The following is a 27520-nucleotide window of genomic DNA, read 5'->3' as shown; positions in this document are numbered from 1 at the left end:
CAGCTAAGGAAGATAGGAGTGGAAGGAGGCAGGCAATTATCTTGAGTTGGAAAATAGCTGTTTTTGTGAGGTCTTTGACGTGCCAATCGAAGCAGAGGGTCTGCAGAAATTGTGTGTTAAGGCTGTAAGGCTGAATGAAAAACTGTGGAATGATTTGGAATGATATTGAATGGCATGGAATGCTGCACAATGACTTGGAAAGGGCTGAATTGTTGAAAGCTGCAACGGTTTGAATCTGTGAATAAATGTAGAAATTAGAGCAGAAAAACCGGAAGAAGAGTAAGGTGTCAAAAATCAAGTAGGGAATGGACCTAATAATCGTCACTGAAGTGAAATGAATGACTTAAAAGTTTTGAATGTCACTTTGAAATTATGTAAACATTTAGAAGCAGTAGGTAGGAAACAGAGAATACAAGGAAGGAGAGAGGAAATGAGCAAGCAATGGATAAAGGTAAGAGGAATTGAGTAAGAAATTAAGTAACGAGCATAGAATCGAGTATCAATGGATTAAGGAGCAAGGAATCGAATAAACAATGGAGTAATGAGCGTGAAATCGAGTAAGCAATGGAGTAAGGGTCACTTCCTGTTGAAAACAGGCCAGTTCTGGTTAATTTCCTGTTGAAATCAGGTTACTTCCTGTTGATATCAGACCACTTCTTGGTCACTTCCTGTTGACTTTAGACCACTTCTGGGTCACTTCCTGTTTAAATCAGGTCAATTCCCATTGATTTTAGACCAGTTCCAGGTTATTTCCCGTTGAAATCAGGTCACTTCCTGTTGAGATCGGTTCACTTCCTGTTGAGATCGAGTCACTTCCTGTTAAAATCGGTTCACTTGCTGTTGAAATCGAGTCACATCCTGTTGAAATTGGGCCACTTCCTGTTGATATTAGGCCACTTCATAGTTGAAGGTAAAATGCGTGCCTTTGGTCCAATGATGGTTTATGGTTTGTCATAGCTGCATTATAAATTGCTTTGCCAGATGCCATGAGAGAACCAATGGTCGCTGAGACTACAGTAGTGGATTATCCGACTAAATGGGGACGTGTAGAGGATGAAGACGAGAGGGCCAAGCGCTGAACCTTCTAGGACACCTTGGGAAAAGGGGATGAATTCATATGTGTAAATGAGATGATGATCTGAACCAGTTGAAGACAGGTGATGCTGAATGTAGTTTGGAGTCAGGAGAGAAAGACGTTGTGGTTGATTCGATCAAGGCAGTGCTGAGATCAAAGAGGACTAGGATATTGAGGTTATTAGTGTCATAAGACTCCTGATTGAAAAGTTATATACATTTCATTAGCAGGGAGGTACCAGGAGTTTAAAGAGAAATTTGTTTTGCCCACCCCGGCAATATCTCCTTCAAGCTGGGCTCCTTTACCAGAGGCCTGTGAGCTTGAAGGTTCTGCGCAGCTGTTCCCAGTATTGTGCTCTTCTGCATGGAGATGTCGGATGTTGTTCCTGGTATCTCCTGGAGCCATCCACCCATCTTGGGGGTTACAAACCCTAGGGCCCCGATCTCTACTGGCACCAGAGTTGCTTTTACCCTCCATATTTTCTCTAGTTCTTCCTTCAGTCCTTAATATTTCTCCAGCTTTCCGTGTTTATTTTCCAGATGTTGCTGTCATTCGGAATTGCTACATCAATCACGACTGCTGTCTTCTGAAGTGTATCCACCACCACTATGTCAGGTTTGTTGGCTTTCACCAGTTTGTCAGTCTGGATCTGGAAGTCCCACAGGATCTTGGGCTGGTTGTTATCAACCAACTTCAGAGGTGTCTGCCATCTTGATTCTGCGACCTCTAGTCCATATTTGATACAGATGTTCATGTACACTAGTCCTGCAACCTGGCTCTGCCGCTCCATGTATGCCTTACCCGCCAGCATCTTTCACCCTGCTGTGATACGCTCTGGGGCTTCTTTGCCTACATTTGGGGTCGTGTCTGATGTAGTAGACCCCAGCGTGGATTGATCTTGTGTTTAGGGCCTGTTCTTGTGCTGCCATGATTAGTGCCTTCGTGCTGGCAGTTCATCTGGCTCTTTCTCTAAGCAGGTCGTCCCTGGGGGCCATCATCTTCATGCATTCTTGGAGGCCTGTTGTTTCCTGCTGGATTGTGCGCATGAGGCCGACTAGTCCGCGGCACCTCACTTTCCGCTTTGTGTTTAGCCTCAGGATGCTAGTGTGTAACCCTCTGTGCATTGTAATTTTTAACTGTCTTTAGTATTGTGACAGTATGTTTTTCCTCTGTATTTTGTCAGTCAGTTACTATTACCTAAACAATTCCTCTCATAATCACCTAAATCATTAATTTTAATTCTTTTTTTTCTTCATTACAACTCACCTGGTGTTTTGCTGCTGACCTCTGAAACAAAAGACAGAGAGACAAGCAAACAAAGGAAGAATTAGACACACTCGTATGACTTGCATGTTGACTGTCATGCAAATAATAACACTCATCATGGCCCATACAAATGGCCGGCAATAAGCACAGTCATGTGTATGTTGTGTACCATGCAACAAAGACCTTGAAGTGAGCAGTTAAATCACAACTCAATATTATTAGACTGTTAACAACAGAGGTGGCAAATCCAGGTCCAGAAAGTAAAAACCGTGCCACAGTTTGGCTTTAGCCCCAAGTGCTAGATAGCTAGCTCCCTAACTACCTCCCATAGTGCTTATTTACCTTTTAGGGAGCTAGCTAGCGTCAGGGGCTAAAAATCAACTGTGGCAGGGTTTTTTACTTTGTGGACCTTGATTTGCCACCTCTGGATAACAATTAGGGTGAAAATATCATGAGTTAAAATTTTTGATATATTTTTTAAGACCCTGCAATCACATACATAAACTTTTCCTTTTATGTCCTCTGTCTTTTCAGTGCAGATAAAATGACCTCGTGAATCTGAGTTTGTGACAATTCCGCTGATGATTAAGTGGAAAGTAAAAACTAAATAAAGGACAAAACATTGTTAGACTGATTGCAAAATATAAATAATCTTGCAGTAAATACATGCTCTCAAGTTTATGAATGCCAAACACAAAAAAAAAGAGTCAAATAACTTAGTTTCAGGAAATTCAAGCAGCTTCAATATAATACGAAGGGTAATTATTTAAAATGCATTTAATTTCCTTAACTGGGACTAATTGGGTATGTGTGACTTTTAATATGAACATAAGCAGACGGAATTCAATCAGATATGCATTAACTATTAATTCATTTTAAAATGAGAACTAGTGTAACGGTGCACCCACATGAAATTACTTGGTCAAATGGTACCTGCGAGGTGTGTGTGCACGTGTGCAAGTGGCTGTGTAAATGGACCGGCTGTTAAACTATTAGTGGGTAGGGGGGGTCTCTGTTTTAGCTGCTCGTGTAAGGAGTTTCAGTGCTTTTGTAATTTTATAATGTACAGAAATATCTGGGAACCGCTCATGACCTTAGACTGGTGAGAAAGTTCATCTGTCAGCAGGACAACACAAAACACACAGACAAGACCACAAAGGACAACTATGTGAATATCTTTGAGCGGCCCAGCCAAAATCCAGATTTGAATCCAACTTGGACATCTCCAGAGAATATAAAAATAGCTGAGCCGACATTTCCTATCCAACCTGATGGAGATTGAGAGGTTCTGCAAAGAGGAAAGAGCGAAACTGCCCCAAAAAAACATCAACACACATCAACAGATTACTGAGCAAAGGCTGTGAATATTTACAAGTACATGTGTATTCATAGCTTTTGATTTGTGGAGTGTTGTATGAAGAAATTTGAGTGGGAAAAGGCTGTAACCAAACATATTGTGGAAACAATGAAGCAATATTTATATTTGTAATTAATTAATTATAATTAATTGCAACTGTATGGCTAAGTTGCAATTAATTGTGTGGTCAAAGGTCACAATTATTTCACATACTAAAGTTTTAGCATAATGTTGCTGTTGTTTTTTGCACAAAAAGTAACAATATGTGTTTTGTACATTATATTTTTTGTATGAATACTTTTTGGCAATGAATCCTATACTGTTAAACTCTTTTATGCCTATAAAGCCCAACGTATCATATTAAATAAAGACATTTTGAGCCCTGCATTTCATGTGTATAATATTTTTTCCCCATTAAAACCCTGACGTATATGATCTGAGACGAGATAATCTATTAGAGGGCAGTATCACACAGCTGATGGCTTTTCCAGCGACCTTGCAAGATCGCACCAATTGAGAAAGGAGAGACACCTATACTTATTAACATTGGGAAATGTTCTTTCTGATTTTGGGAAATACTAATATGTTTGATATGTCTGTTTAATATTATATATTTGACAGTTATAAAATTTAAAGCATTGTATCTGGATGTATCAAATACGACGCAAATCAAAACTCATATATGGATATTTTTTGTTTGTTTGTTCAAAAGGGCCAATAAATACTCTATTTACAAATAATCTGAATTTTCTCTCATACATTTCATGGTTCAGGCTTTATAGGGTTACGAACCTTTCAAACGGTGCCATATTTAAAAGGAACATGCTTTTGCAGGATGAGCTGCAAACCTGAGCATTTGGGTCGATCGAAAAATTTGCCAAATCTCTGCCAACGCCAAACAGTTTAAAGTTCTGCTCTATTGAGTCTTGTTTGGTGTTTGGTGAAGTGGATGATTGAAGTTTGAAGAAACGCTTTGTTTTTTCACACACATCTGCACTTATCCTAGGTTCCCTTTAGTGCAGTTCGAAATAATTAATGTGATTAAAGTCAAACCGAAAATGCCAAGCAAGTTTTGCAATATTCCTCTGTTTTATTTATTTATTTCCCTGGCGTATCATAATAAATCAAACTGAGCCTTTCAGTCATTATACGGTCAGTAAAACATTGGTACAATAACAAATCTAATGTTTTGCGCAGTACTCTATTATACTCTCTCCGTCTGCATTGGGTAATGTTGACAGTGCTGTTAAATGTTTTCTGTTACTCTGAATAACCTAATCTGGAGTTTTATCACTGGCTTTCTCTTCCATCATCAATTTTACTTATCCAGCTCAGCACTTCTGCTAATTTCCTGTTCTTTCTGACTTCATTAATTAATCATTGATTAAGGACTACCAGAGCTCATCTTGTTCACACTAGTCTTAATCGGATATTGCTATAGCAGCTAGATTGCCCAGCAGAGCTGCATACACAGCTCTTACTCACATGTAATCCAACCAAAACAAATTTGTAAATTACTTGTTTTAAAAGAAACAACTTGACTTCATCATTTAATCTAATCTCATTTAATTAGATTATCAACTGAGAGCATTTCTAGAACTCAACACTGATAAAATGTAGCTCAAAAGCAAACTGAGTACTGGACCTGGCATTTTATACAGGTTTGATGTTAACAACGTTCTTTAAAAAAAAAATCTAAATCAAGACTACTCTATCCCCAAACGTACCATCTAATATCTGGGCATTAATATCTTGTCAAAACCTACTGTGTTATGCTATCTGAATCACTTCTGAAAACAAACTTTATCGACTTGAAATGCTGGTATAGTCTTCCCATCTCACTTGTGGAACAAATAGGGCTAAAATGAAAACCTCAATTCAACTATTTCACTTTCATTACAAACCCACATTAAAGTGTTTGCAAACACTTTAAGTGCAAGAGACATGAAAGAAAAATCACCCTAAAAACATTTTATAGAAAGAGTATATGTACAGATAAAATGATTCAATGATTGCTTTGGTAAAGAAGCGATGAAACGGCCTCGTAAAAATTTGATATTTTCGTGAATTTCGCAACACGCCATGACAGCTCATCATGATGCTGATTAGACACCATGATTAGTGCACAGGTGTGCCTTAGAGTGCTCACAATAAAGGCCACTCTGAAAGGTGCAGTTTTGTTTTTTTGCAGAGGCAGCTCCACTAGCTTTTACAACTGAATGGAATAGTGATAAAGGTGTTTTCACCCAACGACTTATTAAACCACTGTCATTTTGCATTCTAAAAGAATGACACAATTTCTGGTTTGGGCATGTCTCCAACCTGGAGCATAAATAATTGTGTTTGCCACCAACTTTGGCTGGTGCAATCCGTACCAAGCCTTGTTGCGTGCACTGATGAAGCCTACTCAGATGAGAGGGGAAATGTCTTCTAAGACAAACGGAGCATTCCATTGGCAATCAATTCAAAGCCCTGAGAATGAAATGGCCTGGATGAATGACAATATCCACAAGAATAAATTATTGTCAATTACCGGTAAAGCAGTTTGTTGCTACATCTCCAAATGCAAGTTAAAAGTCTCGCATGTAAAGCAAATGACGTTTCAACAACAGCGAGAAAAGCCACTCTGCTCTGGACCCTAGCTAATTCTGAGATGGACTGATGCAAAGTGAAAACATGTGCTGTGGTCTGAGGAGTCCACGTTTCATTTTTTGGTGGATGGGGAATCATGTATGTCATGCACCCCGGGCCAAAGAAGAAAAAGACCATTCGGATTGTTTGAACATTAAACATCTTGTCTTTGCAGTGCCTTCAATTGAATATAAATTGATAAGGATATGCAAATTAGTCTATACTTTTTTTATTTATGTTTTACACACCGTCTCAACTTCATTGGAATTGGGGTTTGTACAAATACAGCTTAAGTATAGATATCCTTTCACAACAAGATTAAGGTCAATTTTGTATTATTGTGGCTTGTAAATGTATAATACAGGGGTGTCAAACATACAGTCCAGGGTTTAATAAAAAAAAAATTGTCGCCGGACCAATTAATCAGCCGGCCACAATCAAAACATATAAATTCAAATTTCACAAGCACTCCTTAGATGAGTAATGCAACTTGTACACAGAATCGTCCTGGATATCATTATTCTACACACAATTTAAAGTTACAGTTTGTTTAAAAAAAAATTTAAACCATAGACTGACATAAACGTGTTAAATATGACACAAATTCAATAACTGGTAATACAAATGCATATGACAAGGATTAACATCCTCATAACTTAATTAACTGCCCCACGCAATGCATTCTGGGAACAATATATATGCAAAACAGATAGATTTAACACGTCCGTAACTCATACAGGCAAAGTGTTCCCGCGGCCCATTTGCATTTGTGTTATTTTTTGGAACAATCTGATTATGGCCCACAAATAGAGAAAATCTGCGTATAATTGACGGCAATTATTTTTAAGTTATATACTATTATTTTACCGATCCGGCCCACTTAGTAATATATTTTCCTCCATGCGGCCCCTGAACTAATATGAGTTTGACACCCCTGGTATAATATATTGCAGTGTAAAGATACCCATGGTGGAAGTGGACTCCAGGAAAAATAGCTGATGAAGAAAAGCAAATGGAATGAAAACTGCGACAAATATGGCAAAAAAATTAATTGTCTGCACTGAAAGACATCGTAAAGATAGGAACTGAGTCAAAATGATTTTAGAATAAATTCTAAATCAACTGGAAAATGTTGATTTAAAAAACTTTATCTTGTTGCTGATGATTCATTTTAGAAATGAGTTTATTGCTTATTGTGAGTTTATTGTTGGCCCATTGAATGTGAATAAAAATAGACTTTTTTTTTTAAACAGAAAATAAAACAGATTATTAGATCAATTTTAAATGCACAAAGGCCTCTCAAGATATTGGGTTCCACATGCACAACCAGTCACAGCAATATGAACCCTTACACTATTATTATTATTATTACTATTATTTATAATAATAACTTAGATCCATACAGCACCTTTCAATGGTCTAGAGTTGAACCTTTAATATCCAATACAAATACAATGGCTGTATCAAAGGTTTTGCCTTCAAAGTTGATAGAGGTTTTAATACAATTCCAAATTATTACGCAAACAATGTTTTTCTGTGATTATTATCTATATGCAAATTTGAACTTCGCATCATTTCAAAGTCATCAACTGTTAGAGAATAATTTGAATGTTTTTAAACTAATTTTCCAATGATAGTATTTTACTCCAGAAATAAAAATTTATTTCCATTTTGTTTTTTTAGAGAACTGAAAATTGTCATTTGTTGAATTTGCAGCATTCAGAAATAAATAAGAGGTCCCATGTTAAAATGTAACTTGACCTGCTAATGTTTTGGATTTAAATAGCTTTTCATTTCAGCAAATACAAACTTCTAATGCTACAAAGTCAACAAATGAATATTTCAGTTCTTTGTGATCTATAAAATGTCTTGATAGACTGCTGTTCATAATAATTTAAAAAACTACATTTTAACAAAAGCTACATTTTTCTTTTTGGAGAGAAAATCCTGTATCATTGGAAGGTTTGTTTTAAAACACAAATTATTAACAGTTGATGACTTGAAAATTGTGCTATTTATATAGACTATTTATAAAAATCTGAGAAAACCAACATTTGTGTAATAATTTGAAGGTGATATATTTATGTTATTGTGGTTATTGTTTGCAGGAGTGCAGAACTGTTCTACATTATTTTAGCAGTTCTGCTGAATATTTCATAAAGCTCATGTGTTATATGGTGCAAGTGGTCGTCATATTGTGGCTGGTCAGTGTAAACAAGGAAGAGTGTTTTGTGTTTAGAAGGTGAGGTTGTTAAAGAAACTGAGGGGGGCTTTTCAGCAGTGCACCACTGCAATTCCCAGCACAAAAGAATGTGATATAAAACACCTGGCATCTTGTGATTGGATAATGAAAAGGGGCCCGGGGAGCTCCATTCTCTCAAGAGGCACCCTTATCAGCGACTGCAGAACCAATGTCATTAGAATGTGTTGTACTGGCTAGCAGTATTTAGATTAGTGTTCAGATTTTACAGCTTGGTCACACACACATACACAAATACATACATAGGGGACAATCACAGTGAGAGCCTAGCAAGCCCTCAAAGTCAAACCACCCTAGAACTGCAACACTTCGTGCAATAGCTCAAGCAATCCTTTGAATAGTGAAATAAAGAAAAAATGTATGACATTTTACATTTCAAGGTCACGATGAGAATTGTTTCATAATGTGCCATTACAAATATACATATAGTGGAAAGGACAGAATGTTCTTGTGGATTATTTGGATTTGATTTCAGCTGTCTTGCCTATTTGTTATGAAATGATCAACAATAGAGATCCTGATGTTGACGTCATGCGTCCCAAAATGGCCGTTAGCGCAACTATTTTGGCATGATAGAAAACGCATCTGCCGCTTTGAGTAAACGGCAAACGCCACACTTGAACAATGATTGACAGCTGTTGTGGACCAGCTGCCACGAGAAGAGGTAAAAAAAAGTATTGAGTATGCTCCAGGCTACCAAAAGAGGAACCAATGCGTAGCCAATGTTGCACTTTGTACATGGTGGCTAAATCAGCAGATGCTAACAGTTACCACACACAAAACGCGGGGGAAATCATTTGTTTTGTTTGTTTGTGCTGCTACGGTTTGATAGATATTACACAGTTGAATTTAATAACGGACCAACACCATAAAGAAGACTATTAACGGTAAAAATGACGGCGGCCGCGGCCGAGTTAGCAGCTGCTAAGTTGCTAACGTACATAAATAACACTGCCAAGACTTGCGTGAAAGTGCCAACTTCGATGGCATTTTGAGCACACATAAAGGTGAAATAGAGGAGGTAATTCGTTAGTAGCGCCGTCAAGTTGGGAAAAAAAAACTCCTGACACTTCATCGGCAATCCAACATGTCCACCTTGCGCATGTATATCATGTCCTTTTCATCAAAGTGACTGTCAATGCCCTTGGGTGGAAAGTTGATGGATAAACGCTAGTTTTCGAACTCCACGCCATTGTAGCCCATTAACGCTGCAACAATAATTTCCTGCCGCAGGGGGTGTGTTCAGAGAAAGTCACATGACGTCAGGATTTCTATGGAGCACCCAAAAGGCCTACGGCAGAACCACTCAATTTGGAAGGAGCACTATAAGGTTGGGACTCAAACCATTAAAAAGGCAATGAATCAATCAGAGATTTGGCAAGATGCCTAATCTCATCTCCCATTTTTAATTCTTCAGCAGACATGTATGCTTTGTGGAAATTGTTTGGGGAATTCTATTTTCTGTTACCAGCTGTACCAAAAAGGAACAAAATGACACGTTATAGCAGTGGTAGATGTACTTGTGGTCAGGAGCCGACTGGCCATCAGGACTTTAGGGAGTTTCTCAAATGGCTGTTTCATTTTTCTTGTTGGTCACCCCCCATTCCCCCATTAACGAATATATCCCGGGCCGAAATTTGTTCCCAGTCCGTCCCTGCTTGTTGTCATTATCTAAATCACAGATCTCAAGCTCAGGAGTCCTGGATGTCTAGTGGTGCAACGGATCACAAAGTCATGGTTCGGATCGGATCACGGATTTGAGTCACGGATCGGATCGTTTTTCGGTTCAGCAAAAAAAAAAAAAAAAGATAAATAGTACTTTGTCTTCATTTATTTTGTAAAGCGCTTTTTCCAATAAATTTAAATTAAAATCGATTCAAATTGTCTAATATAGCCTTGTAGGATTTAGTGTCTTCTTTTATTTTGTAAAACACCTTTTTCCTATTAAAAAAAAACCAATTAAATATGTTTAATACAGCAATTTAGGATTTAGTAACACAACTTTTAAGTGCAATATATAATATAAGGTAGAAAACATTTTTTTTCACATGGTTCATATGTAAAATAACAAGGTATTAATGGCTTAAAGTTAAGTTTCTATAATTTAAACAGCTAAGTTCGACATTGTGAGTTGAATGTTTTTCTTTTTTTAAAGGGCAGAAGTGTTTTATAAAACAAATAAAGACAAAGTTCTATTTATCCTTTTTTACTAACGCAATTTCAAGCAGAATACCATATTTACACCAGTGGGGCTGCATAGAACATATTATTGTCCCAAAAAATTGTGGGGGGGTTGACTTCCTCTAACTTATTCACTTGCAGCCATTTTCACTAAAGCAACCCCATTCGCTTCCGGCTGTTTTACTGGATTTTGATTGATTTTGCAAGGCCCACAGAATATTGTGTTCTATTGCTATAAAAACGTGGAACCCACCAAAAGAAAGATTAGAGTCTCTTCTTTCATCAGGAAAAAAAATCTAACATTTCTATCTGTTTCCGTTTTGCAGCAATTAGCATTAGAATGTAGCCAAGTTTCATCATGCTTTAAGGGATCTCTTCAGGTCAGAGGCTGCATCAAAGCCTTCTGTATGCTCTAGCATTAAAAAAAAAAAATCACAAAAATCATAAAAATACGTTTTTGGGACCGTGGCAATATTCAAAATAGATCATTTTTATACATTTTTGGGAGCAAATGAGTTAACATGGTGAATGAAAAACTACCAAAAAAGAAATGTTTGTTACCTTCTGTGCAGAAGCGGCCCTTGTATTCTGTTTTGGAGCAATCGCAGACAGGTAGTCCGTCCATCACTGTGCATGTGCCGCCATTCTCACATGGGTTCACAGTGCACCACCCTTCAGACTCCAGGGGCACTTTAAGACTCCCCAGGAACAGAGGTTGCGACTTTCCATATTTCAGGTCTGTAATTGTGCCCTTAAAGGGCTGCATGTTTCGCACGGTGGGCAGTGTGAGCGCACCACTGCGGATATCCTGAGGCACTCCACCCAGGAACAGGTCACTCACGATTTTCATGAATTGGCGTTGAGGCCGCACTTCATCCGCTTTGGCCTGTCCATCCAGTGCTAGAACCGTGCGCAAGTTATACCTGCTTAGAGTGGCAAAGTGCCAATTGTTGTCGTCCACCCTTCTGTCGGACACGACAGTCGTTTCAGCACAGTCGATGCTGAAACGGAGCTGAAGTCGGCCCTCAACCACAGACAGCTGCAGAAAGTCACAGTAGCCTCCATCGTCAAAGTACAGCAGCAGCGCCTCTGAGAATTCTGTCTTGAACTGGAAGCTGAGATCACCACGGATGCTGGCATCCCAGCGGAGGTAACGAGCCCACTGACCTGGTGTGCCTAAAAATTGCAGACCTGCACATGTGCTGAGGAACATCTGCAGCTTGATAGAAAAACTTAGGAGATCCATACTTGCAAAAATATATAGTAATCCAGCAGGATGTTTGATTGGAATTCAGTCTGGTTAGACTAATTTGTATTTGATATACAGTATTCAAATAAATATTGTATCACTATTAAAAAAAATGTATCTAAAGGGTCAAGGGCAGTAACAGGATAACAGTCGTTGCGGTTAACAGTCTCGAGGCCGATCACATCAGGAAATTGTTGAGTAGCTGGCAGGCATTGGTCTTTACGTTCCTCCTGAGAGTCCACAGAGGGAGCGGAGGTATTGTTTAGATTGTTGTTGTTGTTTTTACACTTTTGTGCACATGCTTTCAAGATTCATGGTGCAAGGTTCTGCTGCAAACAACTCCTCTGGTTATAATGCTTAGCAGAAGTTTCTCCTTCATGTTTCACACTGGGAAATTAAGCAGATTTGGGATCTGCTTGTCTCTCTTTGCTCCATTACTGTAAAAAACAGAGAAAAAGTGGAGGTCACAGAGAGTCAATCAGCAACATCATCACAGTGAGATGAACAACATTTTCATTGAAGCAACCCCCTTTGCTCCAAACTGTTTTACTGGATTTTGACTGATTTTGCAAGGCCCACAGAATATCGTGTTATATTGCTATAAAACATGGAACCTACCAAAAGAAAGATTAGAGTCTTATTTAATCAGGAAAAAAAGTACATTTGTATCTGTTTCCGTTTTGCATTACAATTAGCAATAGAATATACCTAAGTTTCATCATCGGAACAGAAAGAAAATAAACTGAGTTAACTAAGTTTAAAAAATAAATTAAAAAAAGCTTTAAAGAATTGAAATTAATCTCCAGAGTTAATGTTTTAATTTTGACAGCCAGAATATTTTGAATAAACAAACACTATCTATTTTCTTCTGCTACCGTCCTCAAGAAGTGATGACCAGAATTCAGCCATTTTGTCCAGCACTTCCCAAGTCTAAGGATTCCCAGGTCTGCTGGGAGACATAGGGCTCATCTCAAGTCTCTTCATCTTCTTCATTTTAATCAAAGTTCCTAGCTCCTTGCTTCTCAAAATATTGAAAGCGACCCAGAAGTTGTTCTTCCGTTGTTCATATTAAGGAGTGTCCACTCTCAATTATCTTAAATGTGCGTTAAGGTGTGAGGATCGAGCATTGAGGAGGTTCCACGGGCTAGTTTAAATCGAGGGACGACTGTCAAAGTCTTGTAGCTACTCGCTGGGGACGTATGAAAACGGGCATGCACCAGCTACATTGTAAACGACACAGGAATTGAAATTAAATAGTTAAACCATATTTTTGCTACGTATCTCTTCCATTTGGAGCAGTCCTTGGTACCAAAATAGGATTACAATTGCTCTTGGTTATTACACCGAAGTACACAAGTGCCAAGATTGCTGACAATTGCAATATTCTTATACTAGCAAGAAGGGCGGTACCACCAAACACTCACCAAGCTTTACTAAGTAAATTAAAACAGTTATAACTAAATCTGAACAGTTATAACTAAATCAAAACAGTTATAACTAAATCAAAACAGTTATAACTAAATCAAAACAGTTATAACTAAATCTGGGCAGAAGACTCTCAACAGTTTCTACACAGATGCTTCTACATGGTGGCAGAGGAAACTCATTGCAGCCGCTTGTATCCACAATATTGTTCTTTCAGCCCCGACACATAGCGTGTCAACATATGTGAGGGTGGGAATGTAGATTGACCGGTTGATCGATAGCTTCATGTTTTGCTTTAGCTCCTACTTCGTCCTTAATTTGATCATGAGGAAGTATTTTTAATTGATTTAATTTCAACATGTACGTGTCACTTTTCAGTTTTGTATGGGTTAGGGTTTTGTTTATTTTGGTGTGTTTGTTGTGTCTTTCTGTGATTGGTGTTTGTCTTGTGTTTCTGAGTGTTTCCCCTGTCTCGTTGTGTCTGATTACGTCCACCTGTGTGCCTGTTCCCTTCCCAGAGTGTTTGACCAATCGGTGCCCTCTTCCTATTGTGTTCCCCAGGTGTGTCTCATTAGTGTTGTTGTATTTAGTCTGTTGTGTTTGTCCAGTTGGTGTGGGATCATTGTCTATGTCAAGTGTCGAAGTCCTGTGTGGTTGTCGAAGTCCTGTGTGGTTGTCGAAGTCCTGTGTGGTTGTCGAAGTCCTGTGTGGTTGTCGAAGTCCTGTGTGGTTGTCGAAGTCCTGTGTGGTTGTCGAAGTCCTGTGTGGTTGTCGAAGTCCTGTGTGGTTGTCGAAGTCCTGTGTGGTTGTCGAAGTCCTGTGTGGTTGTCGAAGTCCTGTGTGGTTGTCGAAGTCCTGTGTGGTTGTCGAAGTCCTGTGTGGTTGTCGAAGTCCTGTGTGGGAGTCTATGTTTCCCGTCCCGTCCCGTCGTGTCAAGTTAAGCCTCATCACAGTTAAATCGTCTTTGTTTCAGTCTAGTTGTCTACGTCTCAGTCTAGTCGTTTTCTTCAGTCTAGTCGTCCTCGTCACAGTTAAGCTCTCCACGTTCCGGCTAAGCACTCCTACGTTCCGGCTAAGCTCTCCACGTTCCGGCTAAGCTCTCCACGTTCCGGCTAATTTCTCCACGTTCCGGCTAATTTCTCCACGTTCCGGCTAATTTCTCCACGTTCCGGCTAAGTTCTCCACGTCCAGCCAAACTTCCCAAGTTCTGCCAAGTCAGCCCCGGTCACGCCAGTCCCGTCACAGCTACCAGCCTCCTCTCGCCCGGTCCTGTCACGGCTACCAGCCTCCTCTCACCCGGTCTCGTCCCCACTTGTTCCAATAAAATTTCTCCTTTTGTTCACAATTCCTATCTCCCTGATGTGTCTCCTCGCCTTTGGGTCCACTCTTTCCTACGCGCACCTTTACATGGCAGTACGTCGGTTGCACATGATTAAAATGTGGTACATTGACTGTAAATAAAATGTCAATTCATCACATTTTAATCATGGCCAACCGGCGTACACGTTGAAATTAAATAATTTCAAAATACTTATTTTCACTGCAACTGCCTGTCGGAGCAAAAACAGCAAAGGCAACCTTGGCCTGAATTTGAAACTGCATTTTCTAATTGGCGGCCAGTAGGTTAACCGTTTGGCTAAACTTCCATTTTCCTAACACATCAACAAGTGAACTCTTTCTACACCAGCTGCACAGGTTGTTCTGCTGATTGTTCACGGAAATGTGTCACTTTGACAAGTCTGCAAAGATTGCATGTGGTCATGTGGCAATACATTTGAAAATCAAAATAAAAGTAGTGAACACAATACAAAGGTATCACTTCTTACCATACATTCAAAAGGAGTATGTTGCATCAAAACTAATCTGGCACGTTCAATAATCCCAAAAATTACTTGAGTAAATATAATGGCGTAAATGTAACACATTACTAATCAATTCACGATCACAGAGCAGCGTGGCACTCACCAAGACGGCATTAATAGTAAGAAAGCAACTAAAGCTTGACAGACAATGCAATCCAATAATATGCAGCTCTGCATGAAAGCAGTTTCACGAGCCCATCAGCAAAAGTTGAATGTGATGTCATATCCATGGTGGGAGGGGGCACTCCACCATGCTCCAATCTCTTGTATTAAAGGGGAAGTCGACCCCCTCAAAAATTCTTGACAATATGTTCTATGCAGCCCCACTAGTCTGAATATGGCATTCTGGGTCATATTGAGTGCGTGGAATATGAGTTAAGCAGCAAAATCCAGCAGTTTTTATCAATATCAGAAGGCGGCCATTTTGCCACTTGCTGTCGAGTGAAAATGACATCGCAGTTGCTCAGGTCTCTGGTAACAACCATTTGCAGCTCAGCTTCAGAAAATTGATTGGCCGTGAACCAAGGCTGACTGTGTGTGGAACCGGTCTAGTGGAAAACCGGCATTAATGTCCCCCACCTCCCTGGGTAGACAAAGTTCTACCAGGGGTAGGGGTTGGGGTAGGGTCATTGCGCACATGGGCATGAAATTCCCCCAGCAATACAAGGCAGTCCCCAGCAGAAGCGAAGACCAGATCGACATCAAAGAATTCCAAAAATAGTGTGTACTGACTGGTGCTTAGGCACAAACAATGGTAAGAAGTTAGAGCCACCCCACAGGATAGAGGAAGGGTACACTATCACCTACTGGGATGATCCCTAGTGTACAGGCACTGAGACAGGGGCACTAAGTCAGCCTACACCTGCTTGGTGACTCTCACCAGGACCACCTCCAGAATGGAAAGAAGTGTTTCCAGAGCCGAGCCGTGTGTTGAGGCGACCCTGACTACATCTGCTCAGAATCTCGTGACCTCACACACCAGATCAGACTCCTTCCCAGACAGAGATGTTCCACGTTCCTTGAGCCAGCTTCTGTAGCGGAGATCGGACCACCGATGTCCTGGCCTTCTGCCTACGCCCATCTCCCATTGCCCCTCACTTTTGGCCCTTCCCATAAGTGAAGATCCCATGTTGATGGCGGACCCATGTTACATCCTCAGGCTGTGCTCTGCCACTCGGCATGTGTGATTGGGACCACAACTCAAGACCTGCTCCAGATAGAGAGGGAAAACCAAGGTCCTTTCATTTTGTCTGTCATAGAGGTTTTTTGATTTGTGCTTTATTTGGTCCCTCATCTAGGATCTGTCATGACCCTCCCAGGGGCATAAAGCGTTAGCTCTTAGACTCAATGGGACACACAAACAACTCTCCAAGATACGGTGATGACTCAGGGAGGAATAAATTCGATTATCTTTTTTTTTAAGTGAGCATACAAATGTGCATTTAAAAAAAAGGAAGAAGAAGAAAATGATTTGGTTATATTTCAGATGGCTCACAGCTAACATGTAGTAGCCCGCTGGAAGTCAACCATCTTAATTAAAATTGCTTTCATAGTGCTGCATTTTTCCTCCCTCACAAAGGTTGTTTGGAGTTATCGGTCATCTGCCGGGTAAATTAATCCCATTATTCTCATGGCAAAGCATGACGATCAGTCAGCCAGGCAGACTGTCTTTTATCTGATGATGAGTCTAGAGAGACAGCTTTCTGCTGAATCCAACTGAATGCATAGAGAGACACACACATACAGTATCTACACTGTAAATGAGAGCGAGAGCAGGTGCCATGGCTGGATTTGAGGTTGTAAGAGTGAAAGCTCCCATGCAGGCTCCATTGAACATTGATGCCCAACAGTGTACAGCAAACATGCACGTGAAGCTCTCATTGCAACAGCCAACAGGGCTTCGGGTTTTGGTAGAAAACGTAATCATAATATGAAAGTTCTGTCCAAGGAGTTTTGATTTTTTCTATAAAAATGTTCACAAAGGAACTGCGGGTTTGTGAGAAAAGATCACCCAAAAATCTGTGATCATCATCTGTTGGCTGGCGACCATTTTCTAAAGTGACACCTCCAGGTCTGGTGTAGAACTGACCAATCACAAGCGGGAGTATAAAGAGGGCTTTTAGGATTGTTCGAAAGTCTGGAGTCGACTGAACGCTTTTTTGGTTTGTATTGATTATTGGATAGATGGCTTAAAATTCAATGAACTCCACATCTGTAGTAAGAGGGCTGAAGCAAAACATAAACATTCAACTTTGTCTAGTTCAGTCATCTTCTGAGGAAGAGCTTCACTTTTCAACAACTATCCAGCTTTTATAGCTCCTCCCTTACTTCATGCTTTTTTTAAATATGCCCTTTAAAAAATATATTGGGTCAGTGATCATCATTGAATTTGTCCTGCTGCTTTACACCAGGGACCAATTTAAAATCAGTAATCCGACCGCCAGAGATGTAGAAGATTTAAAGTAATAAGTCCCCAAAATACACTTTGATAAATGTGTTTATATTGTGTGTAGTAAAATGTAATGTTGCTTGCTATAAGGGGCACCAATAGCACTAAACATGGTGTGAAATGTAGCCTGCTATTACAAATATGAATATTAGAAAAATAGTGGCCTCGAAGGGTCATCTAAACTGCTGAAGAGGTGCATGCTTTCCACAATGCTTTGATTATTTTTTTTAAGACGAACTAACAGGAAGCTGTTTTGGAACTGGATGTCAGAAAGCAGTACATGTTCCTCTCTATCTGATATTATAATTTCTTTGCTTTAAGGTATTTTTATTTTTCTATTGGCTAAAATGAGCTACTAACACTAACTATTGAGTTAGAACAGCTAATATTAGCTAGCAGCGCTTTAGCGCTAGACGTGAACATGCTAACGTTAGCCAAACTATTTTCTATGATTAAAAAAAAGGCTGCATATGTTTTAGATTTATAAGCATGCTGCTAGCTTTTTATGGTACGTTTATTTTTATTTTGCTATTGGCTAAAATGAGCTACTAGCGCTAACTATTGCATTAGACCGGCTAACATTAGCTAGTAGCGATTTAGCGCTAGAAGCTAACATGCTAACGTTACCGAGCTGTTTTTCTATGATAAAAAAAAAGAATAAGAAGTTCTTGTTTTAAGCTTTAAAGCGAAGCAAGATGTCTGTGGTTGGGGGTTGCCAGTTGCATTAGGCAGATAACTACCTGCTGTTTGTGTGTATACCGAACCTCGCCTAAGGAGAACTATAGGCAGACACTTGTTTGAGCAGCCAATTTAATTATTTATATGGTATTTGAACGGTTGCATTTGAACCTATATTCCAAAGGGTCCCAAAATGTGTCATATCGTAACTTTCCAGCTCCCTTTTGTTAATTACTGGTTGCACTATTACAGCACAAACATTGGAGGTGGGTGCAGCTACTTTCATTGATGTTGATCGATTGGTTGACATTATAGAATACACAAGGAAGTTTCATATATGCGCTTCCTGGACTTTGATTTAAAATGGGTCTGAACACCAATGGAAGCAGGTTTACCTCCGTCGATCTGGGGCAGTACAGAAGGTCCTAGTCTGTGTATTTTTTTCAAGGCTTCGCATCATAAAGCACTTGCCGAAAATGTGGAAGCATTCGCCAAAAGGTGTTCAATGAGTCAATGGCAGACCATCGTGACAACGTAAGTGCCCACCTTTGCATCTTTCCCTGTTCAATATCTAAAAGCAAACCCAAGCTTCAACATCTGAGACATCAAACAGCAAAAATCAATCATTATCATTCTCTTTAAGACCGCCATTGTCAAAACTGAGCAGAGACACTCTCTTGTGCCATCAGGTTGAATCTATACAAACTGCGCCACTTATCCATTTCTCTAGGGTAAGAATTATCAGCCAATCATCTATTTCTGATATCACGGAAACACAAAGAATCATCTGAAAATTTGAAATTTAGTTTAAGCAAATCTTTGACAAAATCAAATGTATTATAAATTTTATTATGACTTCTAATGTACCAATCAAGTGCAACAAAAAAAATTGTTAAAGTGGAAAGAGATGTTTTCTGACAGATGAACAGTCAGATAATGATCAGTTACATTTCTCTGCCTGTTACTGTTTTCAAGGTGTACTGTAATTTGAAAAAGTCAATTTCAAAACCACAAAAAAAATTCTAAGGACCCTTTAAACATTTTCCTGGACAGGTAGTCCTAACTTAATGGCAGAGTTCTGCTTATACCATAGCAACATAAGACAGATTTATATGGGTTGGATACGCTGTCACGATTCTACACTAACACAGTTAAGTCATGATTACAGTAAATATCAGTGTGAATAAAATGTGATAAATATAAAAGAATCTAATGAATTCCAATTAAGTATGGTGCTAACTGAGTGGGCCTTCTTGTGTCACATGACCACCTGTTCTTACACCATTTTGCTAATGCGTGCTAATTATAACCTGAAAACATGTCGGCACTGTCATAAACTGATGACCGCCTGTAATTTTTTACTACATGTCCTGCAAACAATCCATTATGGCGGGTCACATTATTACATTTATTTTTACTTTTTCTTTTATTTGAACATATATATATATATATATATATATAAATATATATATATATATATATATATATATATATATATATATATATATATATATATATATATATATATATATATATATATATATATATGAATGTAACAAATATTCTACATGTTAAAAAATATACTGTATTCAATGAAAAAAAAAGTTGCTGTTGTAACCTACATAAACATTTTAAAATGTTTTAGAGCTATAATTGCCAATAGACCAATAGTTTGCCCTGCTGTCAGAATCTAATGCATAATTCCATGAACGTATTTATGCAGAATTGATAGTCTTCTTCCTCATCTTCCAAGAATCCAACAATCAGACATGTGAAACAGTTCCACACGATGTCTCACTGCCGCTCTCTTTCGAGGAAAGTCAAATACTGAAAACCACTCTGCCATCTGTCTCATCCATTCTGCCTAAAAGCTTTTCAAGACTTGCACAAAATAATTTTTTATGTGTCACTTATTGATGCGGCAGGGCGGCTGTTGAGTAGGTCGCAAGTTCCAATTCCTGACTGGTTTTGACTGTCCGCTGTCAAGTGTCCATGGCCAAGACACTGAACCCCTATGTTGGCCTCAGGTTGGCATTGTAAACGAGAAGCTATTCTCAATTTACCTACTTGACCCTATAAAGCCAAACGTATCATATTAAATACAAGACATTTTGAGCCCTCTACTTCATGATTATATATATATATATATATATATATATGTATATATTCAATTAAAATCCTGACGTATATGATCTGACACATGCATTGCATGGATAATCCATTAGAGGGGAGTATCACCTTGCATTTGAATTTTCCAGCGACCTTGCAAGATTGAGAAAGGAGACACATCTATTTTTATTAACAGTGGGAAATGCTTTTTCTGATTTTTTGAATGTTTATTATTATATTTTCAACTGTTATAAATGTACGGATTTAAAGCATTGTAACTGGATGTATCAAACTTGACACAAATCAAAAGTCATACATGGAAGTTGATTCAAAAATGTTTTTTTCAAAAGGACTAATAAATAACTATTTACACAAAAAAAATAAAAAATTATGTCATACATTCCATGGTTCAGGCTTTAGGATTAAACAAATAGTTAAATGATCTGCTTCTCTATATCAGCAGTGTTTTAACATGCATTTCTTTGTTCTTGTATATTTTCTGTTACCACACTGTGTCAAATAAACAAATATGCTAATTTTTCTACAGTTGTGGCTTGAGGCACTGATGTTTATAAAGACTTGGCTTGAGAGCTGGGACATGACTTGCTAATGCATGACTACTTTAACACACACGCACGTAGGCTGCATTTGCACTAAGTGCTCCAGCAATTTAGCAGTGCACTCAAAGAACATTGTTAGAATCACCACCGAGATGTCACTTGAGGCACTTCATCAGATTTTACATCACACCATGCACTCACACATTATTTTTTTTTTTTGCTCATCTTAAAACCAAGAACATACAGAAGGAATGCAGCCTTTTTACAGAATCACTTTGAGGTTTCTTCAATGTACAGTATATGCTATGTGTGTGAGTGGGTGGGGGTGGAGGGGGCTGTTACACGTGTATGTGCTTGCCTTTTGTTGCAGTATGGGGACCGTCGGGGGTTAAAAGGCTAAACGGCATGGATCATTGTTCTCAGTGAAAGGATCTTTTGACCGGCACCACAGGGACGAGTCGACGTACACACGCTGACAAAAGGCAGCAGCACTCCGGATCCTATTAACAAGCACAAGCATTGTGGAGGAATGGGGGGGGGGGGGTAAATGTGTGTGTGTGTGTGTGTGTGTGTGTGTGTGTGTGTGTGGGTGTGTGTGTGTGTGTGCGTGTGCGTGTGCGTGTGCGTGTGCGTGTGCGTGTGCGTGTGCGTGTGCGTGTGCGTGTGCGTGTGTGTGTGTGTGTGTGTATATATGTGTTTGTGCGTGTGTGCACAACAGCAAATAAAACAACCCGCCAGCAGGCCCCTTGTGTTCAAATGGTTGCCACTTGACAGTCATTTTACAGCAGGTGACTCGATCACATGGACAAAAAGCCGCAGCAACGCAGCTCAAATGCGGTAACAAAATGTCCCCCAGCCGTAGTATGCTCTCTAAAAAGACTGACTACGATCTCTAATCGCATAATTCTGCTTGGGTGTATCGAAATAATGTGTTTATATTTGCTGCAGTGAAATGATTTGTCCAGCACTGGCATTAAACGGGAGGAGGAGAAGACGTGTGGCAAGAGAGAGCGAGGGAGGATGTTCCACCTCATCCACTCCCACTCACGCAGCTCATGAACCGCCCAGGCATCAGCCATCCTTTCCTCTCCTCTCTTTAACACGTTGCGCTAGCACAAACATTTCTATCTAGGCACACACAGCAGCTTTTATCCGGCAAGCCATTTTAGGTAGATCTCGATGTTAAATGACATTCGCAAACCTTTCTTATGTGATCAGATATTAGTTCCTGGGTGAGATAGCCAGTCTGGTGTGCTTCCAGGTATCAAAACAAGAACATCTAAATGAGTGTAGTATTTGTATTTACTCGGAAAAAAATAATTATCTCAAATAAATGCTGTAATTTATATAGGTGTATCCTAAGCGATTTGGTGCCCTCGGTGAAAATACAGATTGTTGCCCCCCCCCCCCCCCCCCCCAAATGTAAATAAATAAATAAATACATAAATAATATATACAGATATATAATATTTAGTAGCACACCACTCAATAAATACCAAATTTCACAGACAACTACAAATGTTTTTTTTTAAAGTATGTATTTACTATATATTTGATTACATTAAACTAGCACGCAATTCTTACCTTGTATAAATTAACGTGGTTATGTGAAACAATGATTTATGTAAATCTATTTGCAATTATCTGGACTGGACTGACTGCTTTATTTTAAAGGCAACAAGCCTTGCCCCTGTCTAGTGCACATGTAATGGTGTTACAAGTTACAAGCAAGCTAAGAAGCTAACGCTAGTTTCATATTTATTTTTATAAACAGTGATAATCGAGTGACATACATGCCTCTACCCTCTGCCAGTTTTTCATCCACTTTCTTAATGCAGCACATGAGGGCTTGGACCTTTTCATTGCAAATGTTTCAGGGAAAAATAATTGTCAACTGTGGGCATGTGAAGTCCTTTGAGACTATTTTATGATTAAGGGCTATATAAATAAATTTGACTTGACTTGAAAAAAATGTTAAATTTTTATTTTTTCCCCTGCAATTTGGCATCCACTCAACTAGATGGCGGCCTAGATGACCGCCTAGTTCGCTTTCGCCCAGGGCATTGGTGTATCTACAAAAGGGAGTAAATAATCCATGCTCCTCTGCAACATCCGCAGGAGCATCTTTTAATCTCGAAGCAATTTAAGGTGGCTGCAGGATCTAATTGAACAACATTCACACGCGGGCTATGTCGTAACAGTACAGTACAGTAAGAATTAGTGGATAACTGTTTATGATCATGACACAGAAGTGTATCCCAAAATATTTACTGGACTCAGATGCATAACACTGCTCTCTTGCAGGGCCTATATGCATGCATATTTCCATGTTAGGGTCACATGTAAATAAATGGTCAAGAGATGTAGCCTATAATAAGACCATAAGTATGGGAATGGAAAAAATATGAAAATACTATAAAATCCAGCTAAATAATAATACATTTCATGTAATTTAAATTTAGTTTGCCACAAAAAAATCTAAATGTTTGAAATGTTCTCCCTAAAATGTGGGTTCTAAATAGAAAACGATTAAACCATTTTGGGGTGGGGTTATGTGAGAAACTAAATTCAGCTTTTAAGGCACATGTAGAATAACGCTGACAATGATACGATGTTGTTAAACTAAACTACCACGCAAAATACAGACATGCACTTTTTAAGAAGGTTACAATTTTATTTCCTTGTTTTCTTCCTAACCTTGAATGTACACATTAAATACATTAACGACAAATAATCCGCAAATATAAATGCAATGAGAATGTCTGCGTGAGGATGTCGGCGAGCACACGCGTGGGCAAAACGTGTTCTTTTCCTGCTGATCTGCAGGCAGGACACGCCTTCTTTGGGTTGTGTGGTTCTGCTGCAGCACCCTTCACGGCATTACATCACCCGTTAGAGATCACCAGCCTCCCACACACACATGCACGTACACGCACACACGCAGCATGTCGCTAAATATGCACACGGGCGTACACTGTAACGAATCCTAAACATGACAACGCGCAATCATTGCAGAGATTAAAACACATAACATACACGTGCCGACAAGACGCTTTACACATACGCGCACCCCAAAATAACCCCCCCCCCCCCAAAAGAGCCGTCTTCATAACACCTTTGCGTCTTATTGAAATGGCCTAATGCTTTCTGTGTTTTGTTTTGTTTTTGCTCATATTATATAACAGAACCAGTTATATGTTTTAGCCTTGCGTAGTTATTAGGCCTGCATGAGTCTGTCGAGATATATATATACACGAGACAGTCGATATATATATATATATTATTATTATTATTTATTTATTTTTAAACACATTTCGAAAAACGAACAACGACAGATCCAAACAGTGATGAAAGTACAAGGAGGGTAGCCGTCTTAATCCTGCCTAATATTTGACTTTCCACGCCCTCAGGGATTAGCGTTACCTTGAGAGCCCTTGGCTTTTTGCGCTTGATTTGTCAGTGCAGTTAATCACCTGCCAACCAAGAGAGGAACGGCACGGCCAAATGAGCAGCCGCCTGACGACACCTCTCCAAAATAAGAACCTGCACTGACGACGGAAAATATTTTCCTGCATAAAGGCTGTAAATCGTAACGCATGCACCTTCTATTTCATTTTCACGCCCGGCAACTTTTCAAGATTGATCACACGTCCACAATATAAATCATTAAATCGACATATGTTTCAGCTCACACACTCGGCAATGCAGCAAACACATTTCACAAGGCATCAAAACGCGAACGCTGTAGGTGTAAAGAGCGACTGAAAGTAGACATTATAGATGTAAAGTAGCCTTTCTTTGCAAATGTATTAGTCCAAGTTCAAGGATGAAATACACCTTTGGCCCTTTGACAGGGAAACGAGCGTACATTGCGGACCACGCCCATTTCCAAGCTCTTCTGGAACAAGCCTGATTAGGAATTCCCTCCGCATAATTGCACGAGAATCAGCTAATCCTATTAACTGTTCAAAATGACACAGAAACGTGCAAGAACCATGCAGAAAAATCAAGCTCAAGGGCGGCCAGTTTAGACCTTCGCATCACTTTGGTCACATTTTCTTTTTCCAGGGCGTTAGATAGATAGAGGCCTTGCCTGCCTTATATATGTGCAGGAAGACACAAATAGGGCATAGTTGCCTTTTAAATGTGACATCCAGCAGCATAAAAAAAGACAAGTCACGCAGTCACATTTCAACCCATCCATTTTCCTAACCGCTTATAATTTCCGTGCATGGTTATTTTTTTATTTTATTTTCTTATTTAAGCTCAGCCACAGAAGAGGCCGTGACGTTCAGTTAAGAAATCGCTGAGGGCAACATGAAGAAGAAAATGATAAACGATTGGCGCAAAATGCAGCATGAAACGCAGATCATGTGGAAGGCGTCGTTTCAGCAAACCTCGATCCGTTTCACAAGGCGTCATTTCAGGGAGGTATAAAAAAAAATCAAAAAACAAAAACAGTTATCGAGTCATTTTAATTATTTTTCCACCACACACGTGCACGCACACACAGTGACATATTCCTCACGTGCACGTTTATTGCGGTGATTACCGGGTTGTTAAAAAAAAATCTCCAAATACATTTCGTTTGATTTTGGATTGATTTATACACAGTCTACATGCAAATCTAAAAAATAATAATTACTCTCCCTTGTGTGCTGATAGCCGGAACGATTTCAATTTGTTGCACAAATTCTGAAAAGTGCGCAGATTTGGAGCCGCAAAAAAAAACTGCGCCGAACTGGAGGCACGTGACGGATTTTGCATTGCTGCCAAAACAATGTCAAGTCTCCGAGTCAAAGTCATGTTTGGATGATAGAAACATATCATATTAGACAGTAGTATTTACATGGCGTGCGTGTGCGCGCGCGAGAGTAAGGCGTGTTTGATATGCGCAAAGGGTTGTGCCTGCCTGGCATGTTATAGCCTATTTGTTTTACCTCCAACCGTCAACCTGACGACGAGAACAATGCGAGGACATTGGACACCAGAGTTGGACTCATTTATAATTAATCTAAAAAAAGAAAAGAAAGAAAGAAAGAAAAGGAAAAAGGAATTCATAATGATTAAAAAAATAAATAATCTAATGTCTCCGGTGGATGATTGTCATGTTCACGCAAAGCTGAGATATTTAGTCGTCAAAAAGCGTTTCGAAATGATGATACAATTAGTAAACATCGCCTAGAAGAGAAGGCGCGTGTAATTCTATCCCCTCTTGCCATACACACATGCCTCTCCTCCACTGTGCCAATAGAGGCCAACATGAGACATTTCCCTATTTAAAATCACCCTAAAACGTACGAATGACAGCGAACGAATGGGGGCACGTTTGCCGTTCAATTTGTATTTGAACGTGTGCAGTGGTGCGATACCTGACAACGAGGCATTTCTTTCATCTAAAAACACATTTCTTCAAATGGAGTTCCATTTAAATTAATTCAAATAGAAAAAAAAGGTGATGATTCTGACCTCCGTTCATCAGACCAGCAATAGCATCAGAATGGTAAATCCAGTTTTAGGTTCACCCGGGGAGCTGGATTTGGAAATATTTGAAATCCTGCTTGCTGGCGCTCATGCAGATTGGCAGGGTGGTGACCACCAAACTGACTCCAACGTCCCTCTCACAGGTGCGTCGACCACGGCACACGGTTGTCCACACAAGGGGCTTGTCGCTTGGGTGCCACTAGGAGCGGATGTTGGCAGAAGCGCGAGCGCGCGCACATACGCTACCCGCGCCCACGCGCCCCCGCCGCTCGGGCCCGCCCTTTCACCCAATAGCAGCGCGCGTCATTTTAAAGGCGCATTGCTCCTCGGAGGCCGACGCACGCGCGGACAGAGCCGTAGTACACGTGCGGGTGGACGTGTGCTTCACTGGCCTGCACGGCTGACTGGCTTCAAGCTGCATGCCGTCGTTTAGGGCAACGCGCGGGCCCAAACCGCAAAATCGACTCACGCTGCTTGAATCAATCCATTCCAGCGATAATGTTCGACACTGAAATACGATATATATTTTTTTTAATAAATAGGCAACACATAATTGCAAAGACAACCTAACTTGATAAAATGCCTTCAGAATAAAAACAACACAATATTATGGCCGTGTTGTATTGTATCTGTATTTTTGATCTTACGTGAGACATATTACAAAGTGGTGGCAGCATTTCAGTTCAACGCCACTGCAAATACAGTCTTCCCTTGCTATAACGCGGTTCACTTTCCGCGGTCTCGCAGTTTCACAGATTTATTTTTGTGCAATTTTGCATGCAGTTTTTTTTTTTTTTTTACAGTAATGTACCTATTTTATAGAAAATAATGAAGGTTTGTACATCGAGAATGCTTAAACAAGAGAGAAATGTGAGAACATTTTAATGCCTCAATGAGAAAAGTTTGTAAACTGTGTGGTGAGGGGTTTTAGAGC

General features: G+C 39.6%; 1 protein-coding gene across 1 annotated transcript in view; it reads right to left on the bottom strand.

Moving 5' to 3' along the window:
* The window catches only part of LOC147163257 (neurexin-3a-like), a 42891-nt gene extending 16068 nt beyond the window's left edge, over positions 1-26823 (bottom strand). Inside the window, exons 1-3 of the mRNA XM_086095195.1 lie at positions 26572-26823; positions 11332-12456; positions 2342-2362 (exon numbers count right to left, since the gene is read on the bottom strand). Of these exons, the coding sequence (XP_085951321.1) occupies positions 2342-2362; positions 11332-12016 (706 nt within the window). The 5' untranslated portion in view covers positions 12017-12456; positions 26572-26823. The remainder of the gene's footprint in view (positions 1-2341; positions 2363-11331; positions 12457-26571) is intronic.
* Between the last annotated feature and the right edge of the window lie 697 nt (positions 26824-27520).

Source organism: Leptonotus elevatus, chromosome 14, assembly GCF_054856555.1.
Source record: "Leptonotus elevatus isolate MCC_2025b chromosome 14, RoL_Lele_1.0, whole genome shotgun sequence".
NCBI classification, from domain to species: domain Eukaryota; kingdom Metazoa; phylum Chordata; class Actinopteri; order Syngnathiformes; family Syngnathidae; genus Leptonotus; species Leptonotus elevatus.
The sequence above is the reverse complement of the archived record's forward strand: the minus strand, read 5'-3'. Positions and strand labels throughout refer to the sequence as shown.